The 25,047-nt window shown below is 50.1% G+C and overlaps 1 protein-coding gene across 3 annotated transcripts in view; it reads right to left on the bottom strand.

Annotated features, from left to right (window-relative positions):
- Nucleotides 1–25,047, bottom strand: part of AMBRA1 (autophagy and beclin 1 regulator 1) — a gene marked incomplete at its 5' end in the record, with an annotated part of 177,829 nt that overhangs the window by 2,628 nt on the left and 150,154 nt on the right. For all 3 annotated transcript variants that reach the window (XM_080814893.1, XM_080814894.1, XM_080814895.1), the window contains 3 exons: nucleotides 4,257–4,450; nucleotides 5,709–5,801; nucleotides 12,906–13,045. In XM_080814893.1, the coding sequence (XP_080671019.1) occupies nucleotides 4,257–4,450; nucleotides 5,709–5,801; nucleotides 12,906–13,045 (427 nt within the window). The remainder of the gene's footprint in view (nucleotides 1–4,256; nucleotides 4,451–5,708; nucleotides 5,802–12,905; nucleotides 13,046–25,047) is intronic.

The raw sequence follows: 25,047 nt of genomic DNA, 5'->3' as shown, positions 1-25,047 counted from the left end.
ACTTATCTGCTTTGGCTACTTGCTGGCCAGTTTGGGATTTTGCAGATTTGGGGGCACTGATGGTGAGGGTTTTTCTTTTTTTGGGTACTTATTGTCAACAGCTATTTTTGTAAGACTTTTTTTGCTCCCTCCCTGTCCAGTCCCTTTTCTCTGCTTGCCTTGTGAGAGCTGGATTTCCAGCCAGCCAGTTTCACAGCTTCATGGTGTCTGAGGCCCCATTAGATCTCCCCCTCCTGGTTAGTGCTTGGCAGCCTCATGCCATGGGTCTTCGCCAGGTGCCATCTCTCCAGCACCAGGCAGTGCAGACTCTGCCTGAGCTTTCCCTTCTGTGCCTGCAGTTTGCTTTTCTCCCCATCAACGCTACCCATCCACCCCCGACCCCTAAGGCGGCCGCTCTTCCCTGCTTCTGCCTCAGACAGCTCAGCGCCAACTGCCAGGGCAGAAGGGAAGACTCTCAAGGGCTCTTAGCACTTTTCTCAGGGGACAAAGCCTTCCAACGGTGGGGCAGAGGGTAAAAGGAAAGGTCAACCTAGGGCCGCGGTGCTGGCACAGCTCCTACCCTGTAACCCAAAAGGGCTGCTGGCAAGGCCCCCTGGGGACCTCTCTGTGCTCGCTGCCACCCCCACTGCTTTCCAAGAACTCTGTGCACTGAGGGCCTCCCCAGCTGGGTCTGGGATGTGCAGGGGGCTGGCCCGAGGCCTGCTGGCACTGGAACTCATTGCGCTGGGCTCTGTGCCTAGTGAACTATCAGCTCTTTTCACGAAGCTCACTTCCGGGGGCAGGACAGGGCTGCCTTGGGGCCCCAAGGGCGGTGCTACAGCCAGGCCCTCGGAGAGGCCCTCCTGTGCTTTCCTGCTGTACCCGTGGCTCTGGCCTGGGCCACCTCTCACCACAACTGTGGCTGTTATGTCCTGACTGGTCTTCTTGCTTCCTACCTCTTCCCTTTCCACCCAGCCTCCACGCTGCTGCTATTACCATTCTAATTAAGCTCAGACTCACTGAGTTCTAGTTAAGTCCCTAATCTGTTTAAAACCCAGCAGCTCCAAGGGCTCTCAAAGTTGTCAAGATAACTTAGCAGGGCATTTAAGGGCCCTCTGGTCACGTCCTAGCCACTTCCCCGAACATCCTCCCTTCCTGCACCAATGCCCTTACCAAAGCTGCTGTGTGGGGCACTGCTGTGTGCCTGCCTGCCCCTGCTCACTCACACTGGGGACACCCTGGGAATGTCAAGGTCAATGTAAATACCACCCCTCCCACCTGGCCTTCTGTGGACCCCAGTAGGGAGTGCCTGCTCCCTCCCTGAGCCCTTCCAGTGCCCCATCCTTCCACAGGTGTTATTTGTGGCTGTGGTATCGCCCTCCTGGGCTGCAAGTCCCTGAAGGTCTCAGAGTTTTATTTATTTATTTATTTATTTATTTATTTATTTATTTATTTATTTATCGGTGTCTAATGCATGGTCTTGCACTTGGCGTCCCTCTGTCATGTCAATGTGTGGCTAAATGAAAGGGCTCCCAGGCTGATCACAGGTGCTCCAGACTTAAGGTACTCTGTGAAATCTGGTCACACGTCACCCCTCTGCTGTATGAGAAGTACTTCAGTGTTTGTTTCCTTTCTGAACTTGCTTTTGAAGGAAAAGGCAATGGTTTCATCTCGGAATCTGCTTCTCTCTGCAATGCCTTTGGATTCATGGTGCCTAACACGGTAGTCAGTGCTCAAACAGACTAGGTGGAGAAGTTAAGCTGTGTCCGTGGACGGCTTCCTCTCGCTGGTGCACACAGCTGTGAGCCGTGCTTCTCCCTCCGGGACTCCAAGCCAGGCTAACTCTTCAGCTGGCACATTCTTCAAAAAGAAAACACACTGGAGCCTGAGGGAAAAGGCAACCATGGCCGGGGATCCAAGCTATTAGCTCTAGGAGCAGTGGTGGCCACAGAGGTTAATTCTGCTGTCTCCACCCCCAGCAGAAGGATTTCTTTTTGTCTTTGAAAAATGGGAAATTGGGTTACTGTTGACAGGACATCTTTTCCTTGGCAAGTTCTAAGGTACATTCTAGCAGAGGCCCGGATGGGATCAGCAAGTTCCCATAATGCCCTGTAACTACATTTAATTCTGGGGCTTTCATTGCCCAGAAGAGGGAAGCGAGGCTGAGTAGAAGGAAGAGCTGCCCTTCCTGCCCTTCCTGCCCTCAGGAAACACGCTGGCCTTCTGGCCCCTCGCTTTCCACCTTTGCTTTTCCCTGGCCCCAGGCCCAGGCTACTGCGGTGGGGCTCTCATCTTCACCAGACAAGAAGAGGCCTAGGCAACCTTTCTCCAGCGGTCCAAGGAGAGGAGAGGAGTGCAGCCAAGTTCAGGGGCAGGCCTTTGCCTCACTCAATCCATTCATTCCACAAACTTCCTGAATGCCTACTGTATGCCCGGCAGGCATGGTATCAGTGTGGGGAGCAAAGAGTGAGCCCAGGGAACGCTCCCCTCCATTTCTGAGTGACGGGAAACTTTGGGAAACTTTGAAGGTGGACAAGCTAAAGAGCTGATACTTGCAAACTCCCTCTGTGGAGGGCTCTTCCTGGAAGTCCTAGAAGGAGCTGAGGAGACTAATCCAATTTTTATTGAGTCAGAAAATGAAGAGTGGCCTGGAAACCCTCTGTGCTGACTGACAGGGAAAGGGCTAAGGGAGGGGTGGCCCCAGAACGGGAATCAGTCATGCAGAGCCGTTTCCCCCACCAAACCCACCCGGGCCGCTGACGTGTCGGGGTGTGCAGGGGATACCCACCCGGGTCCCACCTTCTAGCTAAGCCAAGGAGAAGGGTCAGCTAACTTCACTAAGGCTTTCTGCTACATGTTCCTGCAGCTGTGGCCACCAGTTTGCCAACACAGAGAGAGAGGAGGCAGGGGTGAGAGTTGGGATTCCGGTATGCGGAGCCTCAATCCCCACCTGCCAGATGGGGAAGGGGGCCAGAGGGGACGTGTGCGCCTGAGGAGACTCTTATTTCCTGGTCCCCTGCCTTGCTACCAGCGTGGCAGGAGTGGCCAGTGGTCCGGTGGGATAAGCACCTCAGAACAAGGCTTCTGGCGCCAGGAGAGATGAAGCTGGCCAGTGACATCCGTCCCCACAACCCGTCCCTTTCCCCTTGCTTCTGTCTACATGAGGGGCTTTCTGAAAGGGACCGGGGTGCTGAGAAGGGCTGGCATCCGGAGCTCCAGGCAAAGGTCATAGGCCCCAGACCGCCGCAGCGAGCTGCAGGAGCCCCTCTGCTGCACTCGGGCACCACACGGCTACACCTGCCGAAGAGCGCCTCCTCCAGCTGCTGTCCTCTCTGGCGAGGGGATGGGAAGGGAACTGCCCTGGGAAACTGGCCAGAACCAAGGAAGAGTCATGGGCCTCAGATGGGGCTGCGGCCTGGGCCACAAACCAAAAAAAGGACTCAACTTTTAAAAATCACCGTTCACAGTGGGGAGAGGGACAGTGCCCTGTGGGGGGCTACTGGACAGAAAGCTGCTCCCTGGGGAGACACAGGCAGATCCGTCACTCTGCCTCCTTCACACCACGGCTCTTCCTTCTGCGGCCCTTTTGTGGCAAATGGCTCACACAGACCTGAAGCATGGTGTGTCCGGCTGGAGGCCACCTTGTTTGAAGGTCCGACTGGCAAGGGGGCCAGGGCGGGGGTAAGGGGAGCGACTGGGTGAGAACAGCCTGCTCAACACAGCTGCCGACAGACTCCAAAGCGGCTCCAAGCTGTACCGCTGGGAAGTGCTAATTGGTTCTCAGAAGCGTGAGGCCAGCACAGAGCCGGGGCCGAGCCAGCCGAGCTACACCTGAGGTAGGTGAAGGAAGGGGCTGGTGGCTCGCTGGCCACAGCCAGAATGGCAAGGAGCCATGCAAGGCCCAGCGTGCCTGTCCCGGGAACAAGAGCCTGCGGCACTGAGTCTCTCTTGCAGGCTTTTCCATCGAGGCCACCTCCTGTGTGCTCTCTCTGGAACATCAGCCTGGGTCCTCCGAGTCCTACAGAAGAGGGCAGTGGGAGCCAAGCAGAGCTGCAGGAGCAGCTCGGCCTGCTGCAAACAGTGACCCAGATCAGGGAAACACTGTTCCTGCCGAGGAGTCTCTTCGTGCCCCCAGGGGACGGCACCCCAGGCAGTGAGAAGGCACTGTTCCAGAGAGGGGAAGGCCCTTTCTTGGCACCCCCTGTCTCTGCGGAGGGACCAGGAGGGCTGAGAGGACCCTCAGTCGTGTTTGTGCTCTAAAATTATATGACTCTTACCTTCACCAGGACCCGAAGCCGCTGTCCCTGGCTCCTGCAGCTCCCTCTCCGTCTGTGTTTCAGCATTCTGCAGCTGAAGGGCCAGAGTCTGGGTGCCCTGAGAGGTCACGGAGGTGGTGGGGTTCCGGGGCTGTAGTCCAATGGCATTCATCAGACCCATGTCTCTATCTGTCCTCCACGTAGCTCTGCTGGTTCTAGAGAGAGAAAGGCAGACGGAAGTCAAGCAGCCCTTGGGACAGCATGCCTCGCCGAGTTCTACTTGCTCCCCACCAATCCTGCACAGCCCCCTGGAACAGAGCCTGCAGGTTCTGAGGACAAACTCTGTGCTCCTGTGGCTCCCTCCCAATGGCAGGTCACTCTTCCGGGTCAGGCCAAGCCTGGGATGATGCGAGGAGACTGCAGAACCACCCCGTTTTGCAAACCAGCTAGTTCCATCACTCCCTCAAACAGGGAGTGTCTTTCTGGGGACGTAGAGGTGGCTGATCTTAAGACTCTTACTTACATGCAGGAAGCCACCAGCTGACGTCTGTGGGACAAAGGGTGAGCGGCAGCAGGACCTTTCCTCTCTCAGCTTTCCCTTCCTTCTAACTATGTGCTGACAAGATTCCAGATTAAATTCTTGGAACTTTCCCTGGATCTCCATGTTAGAGGAAAAGCCCTCTGGTCTCCTTCAGGGCCTTCCCACACCAGACCCCTGAAGGCAGGCAGCTCAAGCTCAGGCAGCTTACCTATGAGTAAGGCCCAGGCAAAAAGCTAGCACGCCTCTTCCCTTGGGCATCTCCCAGGCACTGACCCCTTGGGAGAGCTGGAGCTGGAAGCAGAGGGAGCCCACAACTTCCGTGACAGGAACCAGCCACTCCTTTCTAGCTGCTTCTGGAGACTGTTCCTTGAGCTATGCCTTGTAATTCCTCTAGGAAGCAGTGATTGCCTAAGGTGTATTACTGACCCAGCACTTTTTGTCAGAATGTTCCAGTCCTCATTAATAAACTAAGTGATAAGAGGATCAGTACCAGGCTTCTACTCTCTAACTGGCCCCTGCGGAAGGTCTGTCCCTGGGCTACAGCTCTGAGCAGCTTGTTCCCCGAGGCCCTGGTCACCTGCAGCACTGTCCACAGATTCTCCTTGGGCCACAGGCAAACTTCTTGGGGACAGCATCCCTCCCTAGTGCTCCGTCTTCCCCCTCACAGTGTGCCCAGATACCATGGCCAGGATGGAAAGAGCCACGGGATGTTCTCAGTCAAGACTCTAAGAGCAGAGGTTTTTGTTCTCTTCCTTAGCCATAGAATGCTTTTCTTAAATGAAACTGCAGATCAAAGAGGAGCCGCTGTGGCTGAGGAGAGGCACTGAGGGAGGCCGGAGCAGTCCGAGGGCACTGCTTGAGAGCCCATCCTAAATAGGAGGAAGGGACAGGCTTCCCTCCAGCAGCTGTGCCCTCCTCTTTCCCAAACTCACCCAGGCCTTTCACTGCTCCTGCTGCTGGAGTGGACCGTGAAGACAGTCTCGTTTAGCTGGTCCCAGTAGTACTCAACACCAGAGTTTAGGGCCCTGAAAATCAGTTGGGGAGGGCGGAGGAGAAAAGGTAGAGAGAGCGTTAGAGAGAACGGCCAGAACTCCGTACACCTCTAGGGCTTTGTGGACTGTGGCCGGGAAGCCCTCTTTAGTCTCTCATGGGGCTGAGCTGAGACCAGGACTAGAGATTCCCACCAGGACGCTCAGTACTGGAGCGACACTGATGACTCTCCAACAGCCCAAGTGCCTGTAGCAGTGGGACTCTTCCTTCCTCTGAATGCCTACGCAGCTCCTCTTAGGGCCTAAGAGAGCGCTAAAGAAGAGCCACCCTATATGGAGGCAGTGGGCTGAGTGTTCTTCAGGCATGAAGAAAGGACCCAAGATAGCAAATGAGAGGCCAGGGAGGCCCTAGAGAGACAGGGCGCCATAGCCAGCCCTGTCTAAAGTCCAGGCTTCATCCTCCAAAGCGGACAAAGCACAGGCTCCTGTTATGGGGTCTTCCCTGCTGCCATGGGGCAGGAAGGAAGGAAAATGAGGCATCTTACCCTTCAGAGTTCTCCCGCTGCCAACCTAGCCCTCCTTCCTCCTTTCCCTGGAATGGGCCATCAAGCCGTTCCTTTTTTTTTTTTTTAAGATTTTATTTGTTTATTTGACAGACAGAGATCACAAGTAGGCAGAGAGCCCGATGCAGGGCTCGATCCCAGGACCCTGGGATCATGACCCGAGCTGAAGGCAGAGGTCTTAATGCACTGAGCCACCCAGGCGCCCGAAGCCACTTCTTCTAATCTCACATGGGCCCTGCTAGCAGAAGGGAAGCACTGGCTTCTCGTGTTTCTACAATGGCCTGCCACCCCAGGCAGCAACCCATAGACTGCTTTGTTTTTAAGGATTCCTTCCTAGAAAAGGGGTTACCTAGCAGTCACTGTGGTTGAGCGTGGGGTGCTGGTGGTGAAGGTGGGGACAGGAGATGGGGAAGCGATGTCTGATCCCGTCCAAACTCTGGTGTCCCTGGGGCACCTGGCGGGCTCAGTCAGTAGAGCTCGCAACTCTTGATCTCCAGGTGGTGGGTCTGAGGCCCATGCTCGGTGCAGACCTCACTTAAAAACAAAAACCAGGGGCGCCTGGGAGCCTGCTTCCTCCTCTCTCTCTCTCAGCCTCTCTGCCTACTCGTGATCTCTGCCTGTCAAATAAATAAATTTTGAAAAAAAAAAAAAACAAAAAAAAACAAAAAAACAAAAACCAAACCAAACCCTGGTGTCCCTCTGGAGACTGTAAGAGATACTCTAAATAGCCAGCTCTGCTCCTAAATGGGACAGGGCATGCACAGTACTGGAGGAACCAGGCCATGAACTCAACTGTATCCCCCCAAATCCACAGATGGGAGGCCTATCCCCCAGTGAGACTGCAGCTGGAGAGAGGGACTTTAGGAGGTAATTAAGATTAAATGATGCCAGAAGGGTGGAACTCTAATCCAGAAGGACTGTGGCTTTATAAGAAGAGTAAGAAAGCAGGGCACCTGGCTGGCTCAGTCAGCGGAGCATGCAACTCTCAATCTTGGGACTGTGAGGTTTGAGCCCCACGTTGGGTGTAGAGACTATTTAAAAATAAAATCTCAGAAAAAAAGAAGAAGAAGAAAAAGAAAAAGAAGAAGAGTAAGAAAGAGATCTCTCTCTTTCTCCACCATTAGAGGACACAGTGAGAAGACAGCCCTCAACAGAACCCAGTCCTGCTGGCTCCTCCTCTTGGACTTCCACCCTCCAGAACTGTGAGGAAATAAATTTCTGTTGATTAAGACCTTCAGTCTGTGGTGTTCTGTAATGGCTGCCCGAGCTAAGACAAGCTCCGACAAAAGCCAACTTTCTCACCTAGAGGCCCCGACCATCTTCCTTTAATGACAGAACTTCTTCAACAAAGAGCAGAAAAATCAAAGCCAGTGGGTCATGAGGAAAAGGCCATCTGTGGGGGCAGTGATGTCAGGATTAGCCAGGATGGGCACCTGACAGGGCCTGGATGGCGAGGGACCCCATGTCAGGACAGTGTGCTACTGCGGGTGAAAGGGAACAGGCCTGGGCCAGAGCCCTGCATCTGTCTCTCAAGGGTCATGAAGATTCTGGGGACTGGGCTTCACCTAAGGGGCACACAAGCGTCTTTGGAGGAAAAGAGCCACAGCCAAGCACAGGTGCTCTTCCTTCCCTGCTCCGGTCTAACTGCCCTCGGGTATCCCCGGGGGCTCACAGGGCTGCGTTTTTGGTGTGATCTTCTTCAGACCATCCTTTAAAAAAAGAAAGCAGCTCCTTCCTCCTCAGAGCATTCCGCTCTCTTGGGGCGGGGGCGGTGCTGTCTGAGAACTGCAGGGACACTGCAGAGCCCAGGAGACAGGAGAGGACCTTCCATGAGGGAAGAGGCAAAGGGCCAGAGGTCAAAAGCAGCGGCCCCCCAAAACAAAGCCATCACTGCAGCTTTTGCTGAGCAAATCCTGGCTGCATGAGGCCCCACGTGAAGCCAGCTGCCAGGGAGCCTCTGATTTACAAACTTGTCAAGATTTATTGACAGGTGGCAGTACCATCTGGGGCCCTGCCAAATCCTTCCTCTGTAACTCCCGCTAGCCAGGGCTGGTTAGCGACAACAAACCGTCCACACTAGACCTACGCCGAGCCATGCGTTGCGTGGACAGGAACCTTCCTTCCGGTCTCAGAAGACAGGCCACCTGAAGGCCCCAGTCCCTGTGCTGGAAGAGGCAGCGTCATGCTGATGGTCAAAGGGTCCCCTCAAACACCTTCCACTGGGCAGCACGCACCATCAGCTCAGAGCTGCGGGTTCAGGACATTCAGTGATGAGGTCGACGGCCAAGCAGAAGGCGATGACAGAGACTGGCAGATGCACTGCTCCAGCCAGCTCCCCTCCTTACAGCGTACCACACCCCTACCCCCGCCATCAACAGATCTACTGGAGCCCCGACCTATTCTACTTTCTGTGGTCAGAGCAGCTTGATGACAACAAGCTCACGTTTTTGGAAGTTTGGTTAAAATTCCAGGTACTGTACAAGGATCAGAGGTGAAGACACCCTCTCTGGCTACTGAAACTCTTAGCCTCCAATACCCAGTATCACTGATTTCCGCCTAAAAGCTGAAGAATGCTCCCAACCATCTCTTTTCTCCTTGGGTCTTAGTAAGGATCAATGAGTCACTGTTGCCTTGGGTTCTTCCCGGAAGCCATGCAAACACACGAAGGGATGAGGAAGCACGGGATGGCCAGGCAGGGCCAGCCTTTTCAAAGGGACTTGCTTCCACTTCATCCCAGGCTTCCTTCAGCAGCATCTGCAGGCTGTGCTGCCAGGCTGGGCTCAGTGACTCCCTCACAACTGGGACCTTCTGGGTTCCCTCAACATAGCTAGGAGCTGGCCTGGCTTCCTCAGTGGTGACTAGGCTCCCATGCAGATTATGGCTCTGAACATCTCAACTTTTTTTTTTTTTTAAGATTTTAAGTAATCTCTACACCTAAAGTGGGGCTCGAACTCACATACCCGAGATCAAGAGCTACACGTTCCACCGACTCAGCCTGAACTTTTCCACTTCTAGGGAATATTCTCTTTGAGAACATCTTCTTTCATCTATCCCTTACATGGCTGTCTCTTTGAAAGAAGGACAGGCATTTATCCCCGCTATCTCTGCAACGTGGGAAAGAGCTGGCACCTGGCTCCTGTGGGACAGCTGAAGTCTCTGTGGCTCCCCTTCTGATTCAGGGTGTGCCTTTCTCTTCCTTGGTCAGTGATGCTTGATTGCAATCACTGTTTACAGCGGTAGTGTCCTCTTAAGGGACAGAGCTGGGGCCTTGTCAGGGGTCCCACACTCAGCCAGGGGGCCAGATGCCCCACAGTCCTGGCCTAGTTTCTTCTGGCAGGAGTCCCTCAATTCTGTCTTCAGAGCTGACTCTGAGAAGCAGTGGTCTTCCCAGCAACACCTCCCCCCTATTTGTAGGGCTGATCTATGAAGCCGGAAGTGAGCAAGCACCCCCTCACATCAATCTGGTACTTCACACCCACTGTGGTTATCGGTGGGGGTGTTGGCTGGGCTGGCAGTCAGCCAGAAGCACAGCAGCAGCTTGGGAGGAGTGGCGGGTGGGGGAGCAAAGCAAAGGAGAAAGGAGGGCTTTGCTGCTAGGAGGGGTGGGGGGACTGGGCTATCAGCCACCCTAATGGCTTCGCACAGGTGTTACGGGGCCAGCTGCTCGTCTCCTCACCTATCACCAGAATTTCATTCCCTGGAACGATGGGAGTATTTCCTGAGGTCTTGTTCTACTGTCAGTGGGGTTTTAGTGCCACCAAGAGATGCCCAAGGGGCTTGTGACCTCTGTCTTTGTGCTTGGAGAGTGTGTGGAGGCTAGGACAATGGAGGAGAAATCAAGCGGGAGACAGACAGCACAAAGCGGGGTGCAGCTGCCCGTGTCCACAGACGAAGGCAGACAAGCACCTGTTCTTGGAGGGGAGGGCTGTAACCCCAGCTGGCCAGCTGCTATCCCCTCGGGAACAGGTGTGCGAGAGCCCTGTCGCCAGGGGAAGGGCGGGGAGCCTCAGGCAGCCGCCTACCGGAGACAATAACCCTGAGCTCCTCCTGCCCTATTCACTTGTTCTCCTTGTTCTAGGCCAGAGACCACCACAGACTGTTCAAAAGATGTGAACATTCTCCCTTCTCCTTTCTCATTTCCCTCCATGTCAATCATCTGACCCGCTTAAATGTCTCAACGTGATCTAGGGCTGCATGCTTTACCTGAGGTCTAAAGAGAGCTATGAAATTACGCGGGTGTTCTTGTGGTATATTTTTCTGTAGAAGAGCGTACATGGTTTCTATCAGAATTTTAAAGTTATTCATGATAGAAAAAAGGTAAAAAGGAAAAAAAAACACAACAGAACCAGCTGTAGGTAAGAGCTCAGAATTAGAAAGTCAGGGAGCCTAATTCTGTCACTGATCTGCTGGGTGGCCTTGGATAAGTCTTCCCGTCTTTACCTGAATACTGCTCAGTCTTCCCTGCCTGAAGCCAAATCCTGCAGATACAAAGGGGACTGAGAAGTAGAGAAGCTCTGAACAAGTTAGGACAAAGTCATGTCTGTCTTAATTTACACGGTTCCCTCAAACACGCAGCCCTAAGATTTAGGGCATTTGTCAGAATGACCCAACCATTCAGGAAAAACAGCAACCCCACACAGGCAGGGCAAGCTAGTTCTCTCTCGGGCCAACATGGCCAACACAACTAGGTCTGCAGTGGGCCCCTGTTTGTGGTGTCAAATGCCAGTGCCCGCTTGCTCCTGGAAGAGGCCTGAGTTCCTGCGGCTACGTTCCCCAGGTAGCCCAGGATGGCTCCACCCTGCTGATGCTGGATGTTGAAGACAACATATGGGGAGAAAAGAGAGAAGAGAGGCCAAAGCTAGCTTCATGTTTGGCTGAGGTGTCCGTGACTCACAGCAAGTGCGGAGGCCGGGGTTTCAGACATACAAGCCTTTGTGGCACCACGATGAACTGGAGGTAGAGAGTCTGCCTCTGTTGGAGCAGGTCATTTTTACAAGGGAAGGGGCTGGGAGTTTGGCTGGGACAAGGGTTTAGTGGCTGGAGCTACAGACGAGACAATAATGTTGAGGAAGGATGTCTTGGAGAAACAGGGAAAGAAAGGCCTGTAACTACAGTGTTGGTTAAGAATAAAATTATGGCCCAGAATTCTGTGCCAGTTTTGGAAAAGATGCCTATCAGAGTCCTCTTATGAACTCCTAAGAGGGTGAGATAAGATAATCGGTCTCATGTGCTTTGGGAAAAAAGAAAGAGCTCAGAGCAGACTGATCCCAGGACTATGGTCAGGCCAGGGGGAGGGCAGAAACAGACAGACCCAGCGCCGAGACTAATAGTGGCACAGTCGTCAAAGAGGCAGACTCGGTTCTGGGAAGGCACGAGGAGCTAGTGAGAGGGGCCCTCTGGACACAGAGCCTGAGCAGAGTGTGGATGGCAGAACCACAGTCTCAGACGGCAGCCTCTCTTTGGGAGGCTATGCAGGATAGAGTGAAAGAGCTGCCCTTAGAATAGGGTTTCCTTTCTCCTGAGCCACTGACCTAGCTCAGTGGACAAGTCTCAGTCACCAGTCACCTACCAGGCATGAGAACTGACCCAAATACACACCCTAGGAAAAATCACCAGAGGCCCTATCAAAAGGCAACACAGACACTTCCAACAGCCACAGACCCTACCAGACCAGTCACGCCATGCTCTGTGATCTGCAGAACACCCCTGGAGAAGACTCCGCACCAAGTGGAGGACAGCATTAGGACGGCCTGGAGGCAGAAGTGGCATTTAGTCGGCTGGAACCCTGTGGCGGCTCACGCAGCAATCAGCCTGATCTGCACTGACGCACAGAGCTTCACGCGCCCCACCTGGCTGGGTCTGGGAATTGATGACAGACCTGGCTGACTCCCAGGGTCTTGAGTGAAAGAATAGACCTCTGTCCTCCACAACACCAGGGGAAGGGGTGTCATCAGGACCTACGACAGAAGTGTCCCCTCCTACCCCTTACTTCAGGATCAGATGATAGGTGTTCTGATTTAAATGGAGCTTTTCAATTTGCCTTCATTGTTATGAAGTGCAAGCAGAAAGGAAAACAGGCAGGACACAGAGCCAGGCTGCTAGAGATCAGTGGCCTGACAAATTAGGGCTTTAACAATACTCTATTTCCAATTTTATTTCTTAAGTTAAGTCTGTGGCATTTACACAAACCCAAGACCACCTGTTGAATTTTTCTAAAAGCGTTTAGAAAAGAATCTTTGATATCTATGCTTTGCCTGCAGGGAAACTTTACTATCACTAGGGAACCGGAGAACAAGAGAAAACAAAGGAAAAAAAAACTGCCTTAGATTTATGAAGACATAATAACTAAACCAGTCTTTTGAAGATTTCTGGGACGGAGAGCTAACCCTAGCAACCCTAAGTGAAAAGGACCCTTTACAGAGTGACGCAGAGAATGAGGCAGGCTCTAGCAGAGCTTCGATTTCCCACCTACGAGACCCCATCTCACGGCCAGACCCACAGATGATGCCAATTACTCCCATCCTCAGCCTGGATGACCCCCTCCCACCCTCACTGCCGCCCACCCTGGGCCACTCACTCTGGTCGGCAGATCACCAGGTCTCCTTTGTTGGTACCATAGGCCAGGCCAAGCCCTGGCTCGGGCAGCCAGCGGGCAGAGTTGATGCTGACATGTCTCCGCTGGTCGGCAGGCATGGGGTAAAGGACGTTGAAAACTCTCTGGGTGGGGGAGAAAGAGGGAAGAAAAGAGAATTCGAAGAGAAACAATTTGTTACCAAGAATAACAAAGTCCCTTCTATGGCCAGAAGCAAGTTAACCACAGATAAGAAAGAAGGCCTCTCACACATACTAGCGAACTTGGGGTAGCAGGGGGAGGCCAGGGTCCTCTTACTTTAGGGGGAAGGCTAGAACACTCTCCACCAAGACTAGGGGCACACTTGGGCATTTCTGCAGGAAGCTTGCTCATGCTCTCTTTACAGTCTTTTAGCTCTTTTTGTTTCATGGCTTTAAGGCAACCCCCTGGAAAGCCAGTCCGAACTCCGCTCACCAGGAAGACCTGCCCCTAACTTTCCCCTGACCAGACAAACCAGTGAGAGCCAAGCTCAACTGGGAGTCCTGTTACCATGGCAATCACAGCTCTCACAGCAATGGGGAATTGAAGGTGATAGGGGGGCGGAAGGGGGTGATAACACCAGAGAACATTCTTAATTCATCTAATTAAAAGCAATGTTAAAACTGCTATTGTTAAGGAAACCTAAAAGGTGCACTAAGATGTAGGAAGCAGGGGAGAGGGGGATCTTGAACACACAGGTACGTGATTTCGTTCTAGCTTATATAAATCACCATTAAATAGCTTGTTTCCATTTCTCCAAGGGAGAGAGTCCCCTTCAATGGTTGGCTTATTTCCAAAGCTACTATTTTCTCAGGAGGCAGCTTAGCTGTAGCAGGGGTTTGGACCGGAGGTGAAAGACAGCCTCTGATCTCTCCAGCCACCGAGCTGCACAGCATTCCAGCATTCCACAGCAACTTTAGTCAGAGACAGGGGCAGGGCAGTGGGAGAATGAAGGATGCGGACTTTCTTTCGAATTAGAAAGCCCTGGTCTGGAGTCCTGACGCCTCTTCTCTAGAACAGTGACTTCTCCAGATCTCAGTTTAAAAAGAGACAGTACTGGGGGCACCTCCATGGCTCAGTTAAACATCTTTTTTTTTTTTTTAAAGATTTTATTTATTTATTTGACAGAGAGAGAGAGAACACAAGTAGGCAGAGAGGCAGGCAGAGAGAGAGGGGTGAAGCAGACTCCCTGCTGAGCAGAGAGCCCGATCTGGGGCTTGATCCCAGAACCCTGAGACCATGACCTGAGCCGAAGGTAGAGGCTTAACCCACTGAGCCACCCAGGTGCCCTAAGCATTTGACTCTTGATCTCAGCTCAAGGTCATGAGTTCAAGCCCCACACTGGGCTCCATGCTAGACATGGAACCTACTTTAAAAAAAAAAAAAGAGAGAGAGAGAGAATGCACCAACAACCAAGTAATTGGAGAGATGAAAATACATGATGTGTAGAAATGTCTGGCACAGCGCAAGCTCACAGATGGTAACTGCTGCTAACATTACCAGGAACCTGCATCTTGGGGCTTCAAAAAAGGTTGTTAGGGTCTATGAAAAGGATGAAGCCAAGAATCTATAAACTGGAGTTGTATTTATTTATTTATTTAAAAATTATTTATTTATTTGTTTGTTTGTTTATTTATTTGAGAGCACACAAAAGTGAGAGAGATCACAGATGGGAGACAGAGAAGCAGACTTCCTACTGAGCAGGGAGCCTGATTCAGTACTTGATCCCAGGATCCTGGGATCATGACCTGAACTGAAGGCAGATGCTTAACCAACTGAGCCGCCCAGGCGCCCCTAAACTGGAGTATTAGTCCATGTTTCCCCTTTTAGCCTCTTCAGGTTTTATTTATTTTTGAAAGATCAAAGGGAGTGGGAGAGGGAGAAGAAGACTTCCTGCCGAGCAGGGAGTCCGATGCAGGGCTCCATCCCAGGACCCCGGGATAATGATCTGAGCTGAAGGCAGATGTTTAACAACTGAGCCACCCAGGTGCCCCACCTCTTCAGGTTTTATTCTATAAAATAGGGATGAACTACATCTGCTTTTCCCTGCCCGCTGATGGAGGGGTGGGGTGGGGGAAGGAAGACCAAATGAGATGGTGGTTGAGAAAGTAATGTTCAAAAATGAATTTAGGGTGGTACAATACTTATTACTTCTCAGATTATCCTGATGAGAGATTTAAAATTAAAAGAAAAAAAGGAAAGACAGGAAGCAAAAATTGAACAAAGGGACCGCTGCCCATTCACAAGTGAAGTGACAAGCCCGGGATGTGGGAACGCTTGTTCATGTGCCCTGGGCATCTACCTGAAAGGCCCTCACCAGAACAGGCTCTAGAATGTAGCGGAGAGCAGGCAGCACGAGTTCTCAACGTACTGACACATACACAGAGAATCCTGTTGTGAAGAATTTCCCAGGCTCTGTGGTGCTGAGAACTGTGCCTGGGCAGCCTGTAGCACACCCCCAGAACGGCCTGCTATGGTCCTGAGGCTGGAGGTCTCTTACAGATAAGGAACTGGCCCTATTTTGAGGCATGAGATTGCCCCATGGCTGCTGCTTTAAGAACCTCCTATGCCCTCCCTTTCTGACTCAACTCCAAATGTAAGAATGAGCAAGAATCTTTGGTTTAACCAAGGAGACTACTAAAAAAGAGCCCAATGGAGTTTATGAATTTCTAAACTAGTCATGTAGAACATGGTTGCTTGACCTTCGGATCGTCTCTTCTTTGCAAATATGTATCTGGGAGGCGCCTTCAACAAACCTACAGCTACTCCCCTCTACCAGCCTCAATGGCCGACTCTCCATGAAGACGGCAATACCAGCCTTTGCCCTGTGCACCTAATCAACCCTTTTTCCTTCAAATCAGGGAATGGGGTGTGGTGCCTTTACCCTTTCTCACAGAGGTTTTCCTTCCCAGAAGAGAAATCAATTGTTTCTGTCCCCCCATAGGTCATACAGTTAAATGAGAACTGGTATATGCACTCAGGACAAAGTGGCTGGGATCTAACCACTGTGGCCAGGATCACAGACTGTTTAATTTTCCTTCGCCCCAAGGGTAGGTGGCATGAGGGGAGACACCCAGGGTTAGGGAAGGATGTGTGTTAAGCTCAGGGGGCTGGACGAGGGGAGCTTTGGTCTTGGCCTGTGGCAGCCCTACAAAGCTTCACAAGGGAGTCTCCCCTAAAGTCATGATGATTCATACCTGCAGGGAGCTGGGCAGAGAAAGCAGCCTTGCAAGAAGGGGGATAATGAGGTTAGTAAAGTAGATGCTTTAAGGTTGTGCCGGAGTTTTTTGATGGAAGTCTCAAAGAAAAGCTAAGAGAATTTTTCTAGAAAAGTTCCACACCAGTAAAGGAGCAAAGGAGCCTCTCACATGTCACATATTTACCTTTTATAGTTGCTGCAGAGCAATTAACAAGTAAATACTATCAGTTTGCTTCTAAGTACAGGAACCTACTTTGGAGACAAAACCCTCAAGCGACCAGTAGGACGGAGGACCCAGCTCAGGTGAGACAAGGTCAGATGGATTGGGGTGGTCATTCAAGGCTGAGACCCCCAGACCTTGCTGCATAGATACTCACAACCTTCATGGCAATAGTAGTCATAGGGCATTGATTTGTCCTTGGACTATGGCAGTCCCCCGGTCCCCGACCCATCAAGTCCTTAAACACCACTGAAAGGGAAACTCCCAAGTGCATATCTCCTCTGTTTGGGTATTAGACTAAATCCCGCTTTGTGGCAGGAAGCCAGAAAATGCCACATGAGGATCAGCGGCCTCCAGGACTCCTGATAAGCACTTGCTTGCTTATCACACTCTAATGTGGGGGTGGGAAGGAGGGAGAAGAGAGCAGAACATACAGGGGGTGGGTAATGAGAGCACAGAGCACGCAGGATGGGTAGGACTCAGCTTTACATGCCTGAGAGGCCATCCAGTCTAATACTCCTGATTTCACACATGCCTGAAACTAACGGAGCCCAGAGGAATGAGAACCTGGCCCATTTTCAGAACCACCCAGAGATGCAGTTTCCATTCCATTCTCTGGCCAGAGCTCTCAAAGCACCTCACTGAGGGGGGTATATCCCTCAACAATTAGCCCTAGTGACAAGAAGTTTCAACAAGTTTCCCAACGCAGACAGGAGGTTCGGAAGCTCTGGCTACTCCCATACCATTTAGGGTTTCGGCCAGCAGTCTTTCCGACCCAGTGACTTGGGGAGCAGTCTCCTGACAGACACCAGTGGGGACCAGAGCTGGCTCTGTAAACTCCAGGTTCATCGGCACTGACAAGAAAGAAGATCTGAGATAGTGTTAAGGGACAGCTCTGGCCTTCTCTTAAAGATACCCCATATTTATCTCAAGTAAAGGTTTCCTTAACACTTGTCGAGGACAAAGCTGGGTGGCCTGCCAAAAATCCCGCTCTCCCTTCACCATGAAGCTGTACCACCAAATTCCATGACACTGGAGGAGGATTATCAGGACCTGAGGACCCTTTGTGGGGCTGGATGTAAAACCCAGCTCCTGACTCATGTTGGCAGAGTCCTGGTTTTACCTGTCTTGGCTACAGCTGCTCCCTGGTGGATGACAAATGCTGAGAGCAAACACCCCTCCCTAAGCAGACTATTCTCATTTCTGTCTAACATCTATGAAGTAAATTGGAATCAATATGCTACAAGGAAGCTCAGAGTGGCCTCAGCACATCACCAGGGAATGAGTCAGGTCACCAAGGTCTTCGTGGGTCCAAGGGAGTGAGAGAAGATAATCATTCTTCCACTTCTGGGGTCCAAGACCATCTATTGTACTCCAAAAGAAAACAGTTTCCAGATCAAAACTAAAGGGGTCTTGCTTCTTGTTCAGTGGTGGACAGGAAAAGAATGAGAGGCGACCAGAGCTTCTCAGTGGGAAACCTTCTCCACCCTTTTAAAATTTAGAGGAAAAATGTACTGCTGCCCTCAACAAGATGTTTTCTTTTCGGCAGCATATCACTAAAGCTCAGACCATTAGTCCAAGCAGCACACTGCACTGTTCAGATCAGCTCAGATAAGAAGCTGAAAGAAAAAAACTCTACGGCTATCTTGTCTGGGTTTGGGAATCTAGTCATCTATAAAACTGGAATGACTCCGCAGTGGCAAGAGGTCGAGTGCACTCATCAGAGCTTCCCTGTTTTAACTAAGACAATGGAAGCTGGTGGTAGGAAGGGGACAACTGGAAACTGAGGCTGGAAGGGCCACGAGTGAAGGCGCAAGCCAAGGGGGCTGTGAGGAAGAAAGGAAATGTGAAGAGGAAAAATGCCTTCTCGGTAATGATGGAAATCAGGGAGGCCTTAAGCTTTTAGAGAGGGTTACTAGAGGAAAATTAACTCTCTGGGAAGAGGGAGAAATCAATGGAAAGCAGATGCTAAGAGACAGCTGACCTTTCCATTGGAAATGGATGGCTACACATCTTGTCAGAGGCTGAGAAATGCACACTTCCCAGAGCTGGCGGCGGGAGACACTCTGGTCAATCTTTTCTTCCTTTCGAGCTGCTGATTTGCTTAGTTTCACGAATTACTGAAGTTTCTTCATCCCTAGGAAAATCTGATTGTTTTTCAGACATTTTAAGCTCTTTTACTGTCTCTAAGCCTTCCTTATATTCTACTTTGGAGTTCAGAACTTGTAGGACGTTGACTTTAAAGTGACCATTTAAAACTAAGAATCAGAACACCAGCTCACCTACCTTTCTCCTTTACTCAGCTGAAGTGGGAACAAATCTGCCTGAACTCCCCTTGTCCAAACCAAAACTCTCCCAATGGAAAAGAGGAGCAATAGCTCCTTTTGAAACTTTTTTTTTTTTTTAAAGTAAGCTCTAGGCCCAACATGGGGCTTGAACTCACAACCCTGAGATCGCGAGTCATGTGCTCTACCGACCAAGCCAGCCAGATGCCCCCTTTTCCTTAATTCTTGGAAATGTTGCCGTCGGCTGCCATTGATAATCTGCTGCCTTAAAGTCATTTCTAGCCAACCTCCTGTGATTTATTGAGACCTGTAAACTCTTATTCACCTACTCCTCTCAAAGAGATCCCACAGAGACAGAGGACAAGAATTTTCTTTTTTAATTGGCTTGATGCTTTCCAAAGGCCATCTCAGGCCATTAGGATCAAAGGAGAGAGGTTCCTTCAGCTCAGGGAACTACTTTGGTGCTAAATTAAATAGAGGCACTTAATGTTCCTAGAACCCCCCTACATTAAAATAATTACTTCCTCCTGTTCCCACATGTCCATACATAGCACAAGTTCTTGAACTACCCTTGGCTTCACAAATCTCAAAGGAAAAGGCCAAATGAGTAGTTGTTCTAGGTATCTACCTTGGACAAGAGAGTTTTCAATATATACCAACACATTCAATATGTTTCAGTTGATATATATTTTTGGAAAAGGAGTGTTAAGGATGGTTAAATATTAAAATGCTTTGTATTTTATACTTAAAAATACATTAAAATGCTTTCACCTTTTACAAATGCAAGAATTGGTTCTCCTCTACCAATTTTGAAAAAACAAAATGCTTTGCCTTTTGCTTTTTGAAACTACCTCCCGTGAATCTCTCACCGTGTCTTAGTGCTAGGACTAGCACCCTAAGAAACCGATATTGGGCACATGGAGAAATGAGTAGGATACTCCATATTTTCATAAGGATTATCTCCTTGATACTTTCATTCAATCACCATTACCACAATACGTGCTAGACACACTGATGGTGCTGGTGAGCAGGCGTGTGTGTTCAGGCATGTGTGGGGAATACACAGCCCACAAGATATCAAAGGGACACATATTCCTGGAACAAATGCTGAGTGTCTCCTGTGTGCCCCGTGCAGTGAAGGTTGGGAATACAGCAGTGCAAAGACTAGTCGAGAAGCCAGTTGTGGGAGCCCGGGGGTGGCTCAGTCGGTTAAGCGTCTGCCTTCCGCTCAGGTCATGATCTCGGGATCCTGGGATTGAGCTCCCTGTCGGGGGTCCCTGCTTCATGGGGAGTCTGCTTCTCCTTCTCCCTCTGCCTCTCCCCCTGCTTGTGCACTCTCTTTCTCTCTGTCTCAATAAAATCTTAAAAAAAAAAAAAAAGAGAAGCCAGTTGTGTGGCAAGAGAGCAGGGTCCAGGTCCATTTTATGCAGGGTGTTCCCCAACCTCACAAAATACCTGGCCCATAGTAGGAACTCAATAAAATTTTGTTGAGCGTAAAGAATGACGCACAGAATAGACTGCACTCTCCTAAGAGGCCATGGAGGAAAAGAAATCATTAGAGTTACCTGAGAGGATCTGTCCTGGAAAAATTCACCTAAACTAATTGTAGCTCTCCTGTTATTTTTAATGTTTTATCTTGCTCCCTCCCTTCCCTGACAAACTGCATCCGAGACACCCCTGAATTCTCCCCTAATCCCTCCCCTCTTTCCCACAATGTGCTGAAGAAAGGAACTTTCTGAGGATAGATGCTTTGTACCACATCTCAGAAGTCAACTTTAAGATAATTGCAGCGGAAGCAGCTTTTAATCAACTGACAGGCAGCTTTAAGAAAATTAATGAGGACAAAATCTTGGGAAGGAGTAAATCATTTCTGACAACAAAGCTGTCTCTCTTTTATCCCAATCTCCCCTTGAAGAAATAGTACCCTTCCAGGATACAAAAATAAAGTATCTTTATTTTTGGTTTTTGCCACTCAAAAAGCCAGACAAGATTAAGAAAATCTCATTCTCTTAGATTTCTGGAGAATACTCCAGATTGAACTAGAGTTCTAGGTCACTTTTGAAAATCAAACTTTCAGAATCTAGGGAAGTATAGATGAGTGGATTATGTCACAGGCTAAGTTCAGGGCAAGGAGGCTACAGTGAAGATTATATACTGCAGAATGGAGCTACGACAGGCCCAAAGAGTCTGTACATGTTAGTTACATAAGTGCTGGTCAGTGCTGACAGCGCTGGACACCCATCCTGCCCCAGGATCTAAGCTACAATTTGGTGGTGACTAATTTGAACATTCTGGATACCAAGCCTTTTCTGTGGTTCATTTTAGTAAACTTATAATAATAATCAGACATCACTGGGCTCTGTGAAGATGGCTGTATACATGACAGAAAATGGCTATAAAAAGATAGAAATACAACCGATGTTTCTTTATAATCAGGATAACTCTAAGTTATCCATTAATGGGCACACAGTGATGTATCCCATCAAAGGATAACAGTAGGTGGAATGTTAGAAAGGGGAACTCCAGAAGTACTCCTTCAGATGGGGAAGGGCCTGGAGTGAAAGATAAACATACTGCTTCTCACTTTTTTTTTTTTTTAAGATTTTATTTATTTACTTGACAGACAGGGATCACAAGTAGGCAGAGAGACCCACAGAGAGAGAGGAAGGGAAGCAGAGAGCTGCTGAGCAGAGAGCCCGATGCGGGGCTCGATCCCAGGACCCCGAGATCATGACCTGAGCCGAAGGCAGAGGCTTTAACCCACTGAGCCACCCAGGCGCCCCTGCTTCTCACTTTTTAAGCCAAGGTGTCTCTACATTCTATAGCATGCAGGCAAGCAGGCATGGGCTCGCAGTTAAGAGCTCAAGTCAACCGTGGAGAAGTTAAGAATTTTAATCAGAAATGGAAAAAGGCCTCAGGGCATTAGTTCTTAAAAGTACTATTACTAGGATGCTAGCATGATCCAGAATGCTTTGGGCTGGAGGTATCCTCAATTTCTCAACTTTGGAAGTGCCTGAAAGATGTGGTTAAATAGGAGCCATAGAAGTAAATCGGATGAGGTTCCAGAGATGGGGTGAGAGCAAAAAGGAAAAGGACAAAGGTTACACTGACAGGCGAGGTCTAACTAGAATCCCTGTGCAGTCAATGACGGGCTCTCCATCTTGACTGAGTGTGCAGTCATCAGGAGGGCTTGGTAAAACAAGGATGGCTGGGCCCCGCTCCAGGATCCTCTGATTCAGCAGGTCTCACATGAGGATGAGGATCCAAATCATCTCTGATGATGCTGATGTGGTCCCAGGGGAGTACACACTGAGAACTACAGCCGGTCTGTAGAGAAAATGGTATCAAATCTCCTTTCCTTCCCTACTGCCCAGGATCGCTTGAGAATGAGGGGGATCCTAGAGCCAGGGTTCCAGAAGAAGGTGTACAAAAGGGACAGTCCGCCACTGAAGAGCAGGACTCTCAAGGTGAAGAAGTAGGGGAGGAGGGGAGTGAAGAGAAAGCGAGAGAGCGAGAAGAGAAGCAGATGAGGGAGAGAAGGGGACGAGAAAGGGGAGAGAAGGGAGGGAGGGGGCGAGCGGCTGGCTTCCTTTCCAACACCCCCTCCAAACCAATAATCTGTCCAGGTAACAGCAGCTCCACACTTGAATACAGTTTTACCACACAGCCACAAAAAAAAAGCTTTCAATAAAATTGGCCCTTAAGTATTTGAGGCTTTGCCTTAAAGAGCACTATGCTGTTCCACAGAAAAAGGAGAGCTAAATTGCTTTCTGTCCTAGAGCTTCTCCCATCCGAGTCAAATGACGGTGTCCTCATCCATCACTTCTGCCAATAAAATAACCAGAGAGAAAAGCAAACCAGCACTGGTGAGAGTCAAGCAACCACTGCCTCCAGGCCTGCAGGGACTATGCAGTGAGGGTCCGCCTCAGTTCTTACTTAACCACGTATGTGCCCACACCACCTACCTGTTGGGGGCGGGGATGGTCTACGCATCTGGGAAATAGAGTAGACAGCACTTTAATTCCTGTGTTGAAAGCACTAATCCTTATTCTTTCTTTCCAGCTCAAAATGCCCCAGAACCACTCCCCCAGCTGCTGACTTTTGCTCTAGGTAAAATTTACTTACACAAAAATGGGAGAACAGTCTGCTATAGGACTATTTCTGGTGTCATTAGTAATTTTATATTTTTGTTATTATGCTTCCGCTTGGTTACAACCGAAGTTATTATAATGTGCAAGTTGCCACTATTTTGGAAAATTAATTGCAGTTTTCTGTTAACAATATTATGCCTTCTTCCAATTAGAAAATGAAAGCAGAGAGGGCACACAGGCAGCTTAGTGTTTTGAGAATTCAGCAAAACTTCAGCTCAGCAATCTCCAAATGCCTAACTTAAAAAACCAAACAGAAATGAACCAAAAGCCCTACCTGGCTCCAGAGCAAGGGAGTCAGACAGAAAACAAGACCCGGAGGCAGAGTGGCATCTCCAGCCTGGAGGAGGCTGGAAGGGACAGAGGGGAGGGAGAGAGAAAATACGTTCTCAGTCTTATTTTTCCAGACTTGCCTGATTCTAAAATCAGGAAGACTGCGCCTAGCCTCAGAAGCAGAGAAAGGAAGTATCAAGAGGACCCTGGATCCTAGAAACAAGGATAAAATTAAAATGGTTCAATAAGGGGGAAGAACAGAATCCAGCATATGGTGACAGAGGGGAGAGCCCCAGAGTCCAGCAACAGCTGAGGAGAGATGGGAGGTGAAGCACAGCCAGCCAACAAGCCAGGTAAGAGTATGGTGGAAAATGGAGCCCAAAGGCCACAGTGCCCGCAACAAGATTCGCCAAGGATCAGAGCACCATGCATAAAACCCCAAGCAAACCTGAGACTGCGCCTCTTCCTTGCCGAGAAGGCCGAGGGCAGAGACCTCAAATGGAGAAAGCAGTCATTAAGAACAGCAGTTCTCAAACTCGAGTGCATATCAGAATCACCTGTAAAGCCTGTTTTACAAATACAAACACCTGTGCCCCTCCCATCCCATTCTTAGGTGGCTCTTCAGGCCTCAAGTGCTGTTTCTGACAAGGACCCCATGTATTCTAACGCAGGTTGTCCCAAGAGCACAGTTTGAGAAGCACTAATCCAGAGGTCTGAAGAACCGCTTAGAACAAATGCACCGAGGCGAACCAGCAGTCAGCAATTCATTTTCAGAAGAGTTTTTGTATGGGACTGGGTAAGAGATCATCTCTTGTGGAGAGATGTCACTTAGTGGGAATTAAAATAAGGTAAGTCAATGCTCTGGAGGACATTCTCCCGGGACTGACTGTTGACCCAACAAGCTCACCTCTCCGAATATTACCATAGTGAATTCCAAGACATAAGACTAAAATGAAGGGGAATTCTGGGCAGAGAAGCTTGAGGACAGGCCCATCACCCACTAAAGCATTCCTTTGGAAGACAGAGCTTGACATGACAGATGGAGACACCCACCTATACTTACCTGTGCAAAGAGGGAGATGCTCTACTGTCCCATTAAACCCTCGCTCCCTGTTCTCAGACAAAAAGGCACTTCTTGCCTTAAACGGTGGTACAGCACAGCTATCCAAAAAAGCTGGTGTCTCTTCCCTTCCACCAGTGACTGAATTCAGGGACATTTGCTGAATGCTTTGGTGCCTCTGGATGTAAGGGGCAACCAAGACCTGGAAAACCAGAAACCTTTCTGTAGCGCAGGGCTTTAAAGTCAGACTCGGTGGACACAGGGTAAGCAAAACCTTGCTCAGAAGCCTGGATCCTGTCTCCCGGGTGAGAGGAACACTTCCCAAATGGGAGCTTTCTAGTTACTTCAGCTCCTTAAGTGGCAGATGGTGCCTACTGAGAATCAAAAAAGCCTCACTAGGAGGCCTGAGAAATAGCTCTTGTCACGAGGCATGCAGCAGCTGGCTAGCCGCCCTGAGCCCCTTAGCAGGACAGCAATGGATTACCACATCTCCTCAGCAGACTCCCCCAACGGCACGCCCTGAGCTGCCAGCCCCATATGTGCCAATATCTTGGCTTCCGCCCCGTAGCTGTTTGCCCTCAGCCAGATGTTTCTCGCTACTTATGGGAAGGAGGAACCTTGCTAGAATGGAGGACTGGCAGGCTGCGCCCAGGAGTTGGGCAGGAGCCCTGGCTTCCGGAAGAGGCTCAAGATGTCCATTAGTGTTGCCGAAATCAGATCCTGTCTCTTAATGATTATAAACAATTATTCCACAATTAGGCAGGAAGGGTTTAGAAGAACAGCTGTTAGGACCAGGATTCTAGGTAGTGAAAGGCAGACGCCAGGTACTTTTACCATCTAAATCTCCTCAAGAGAAGCAAAATAAGAATATGTAAACTAAACCTCAATGCCCATCCTCAAATATCTAGGTTAAAAAACAGGCCT

The sequence above is a fragment of the Martes martes genome (assembly GCF_963455335.1).
Source record: "Martes martes genome assembly, chromosome: 10".
Lineage (NCBI taxonomy): Eukaryota > Metazoa > Chordata > Mammalia > Carnivora > Mustelidae > Martes > Martes martes.
Note: the sequence above shows the minus strand (reverse complement) of the source record. Positions and strands in the feature narration are given on the sequence as shown.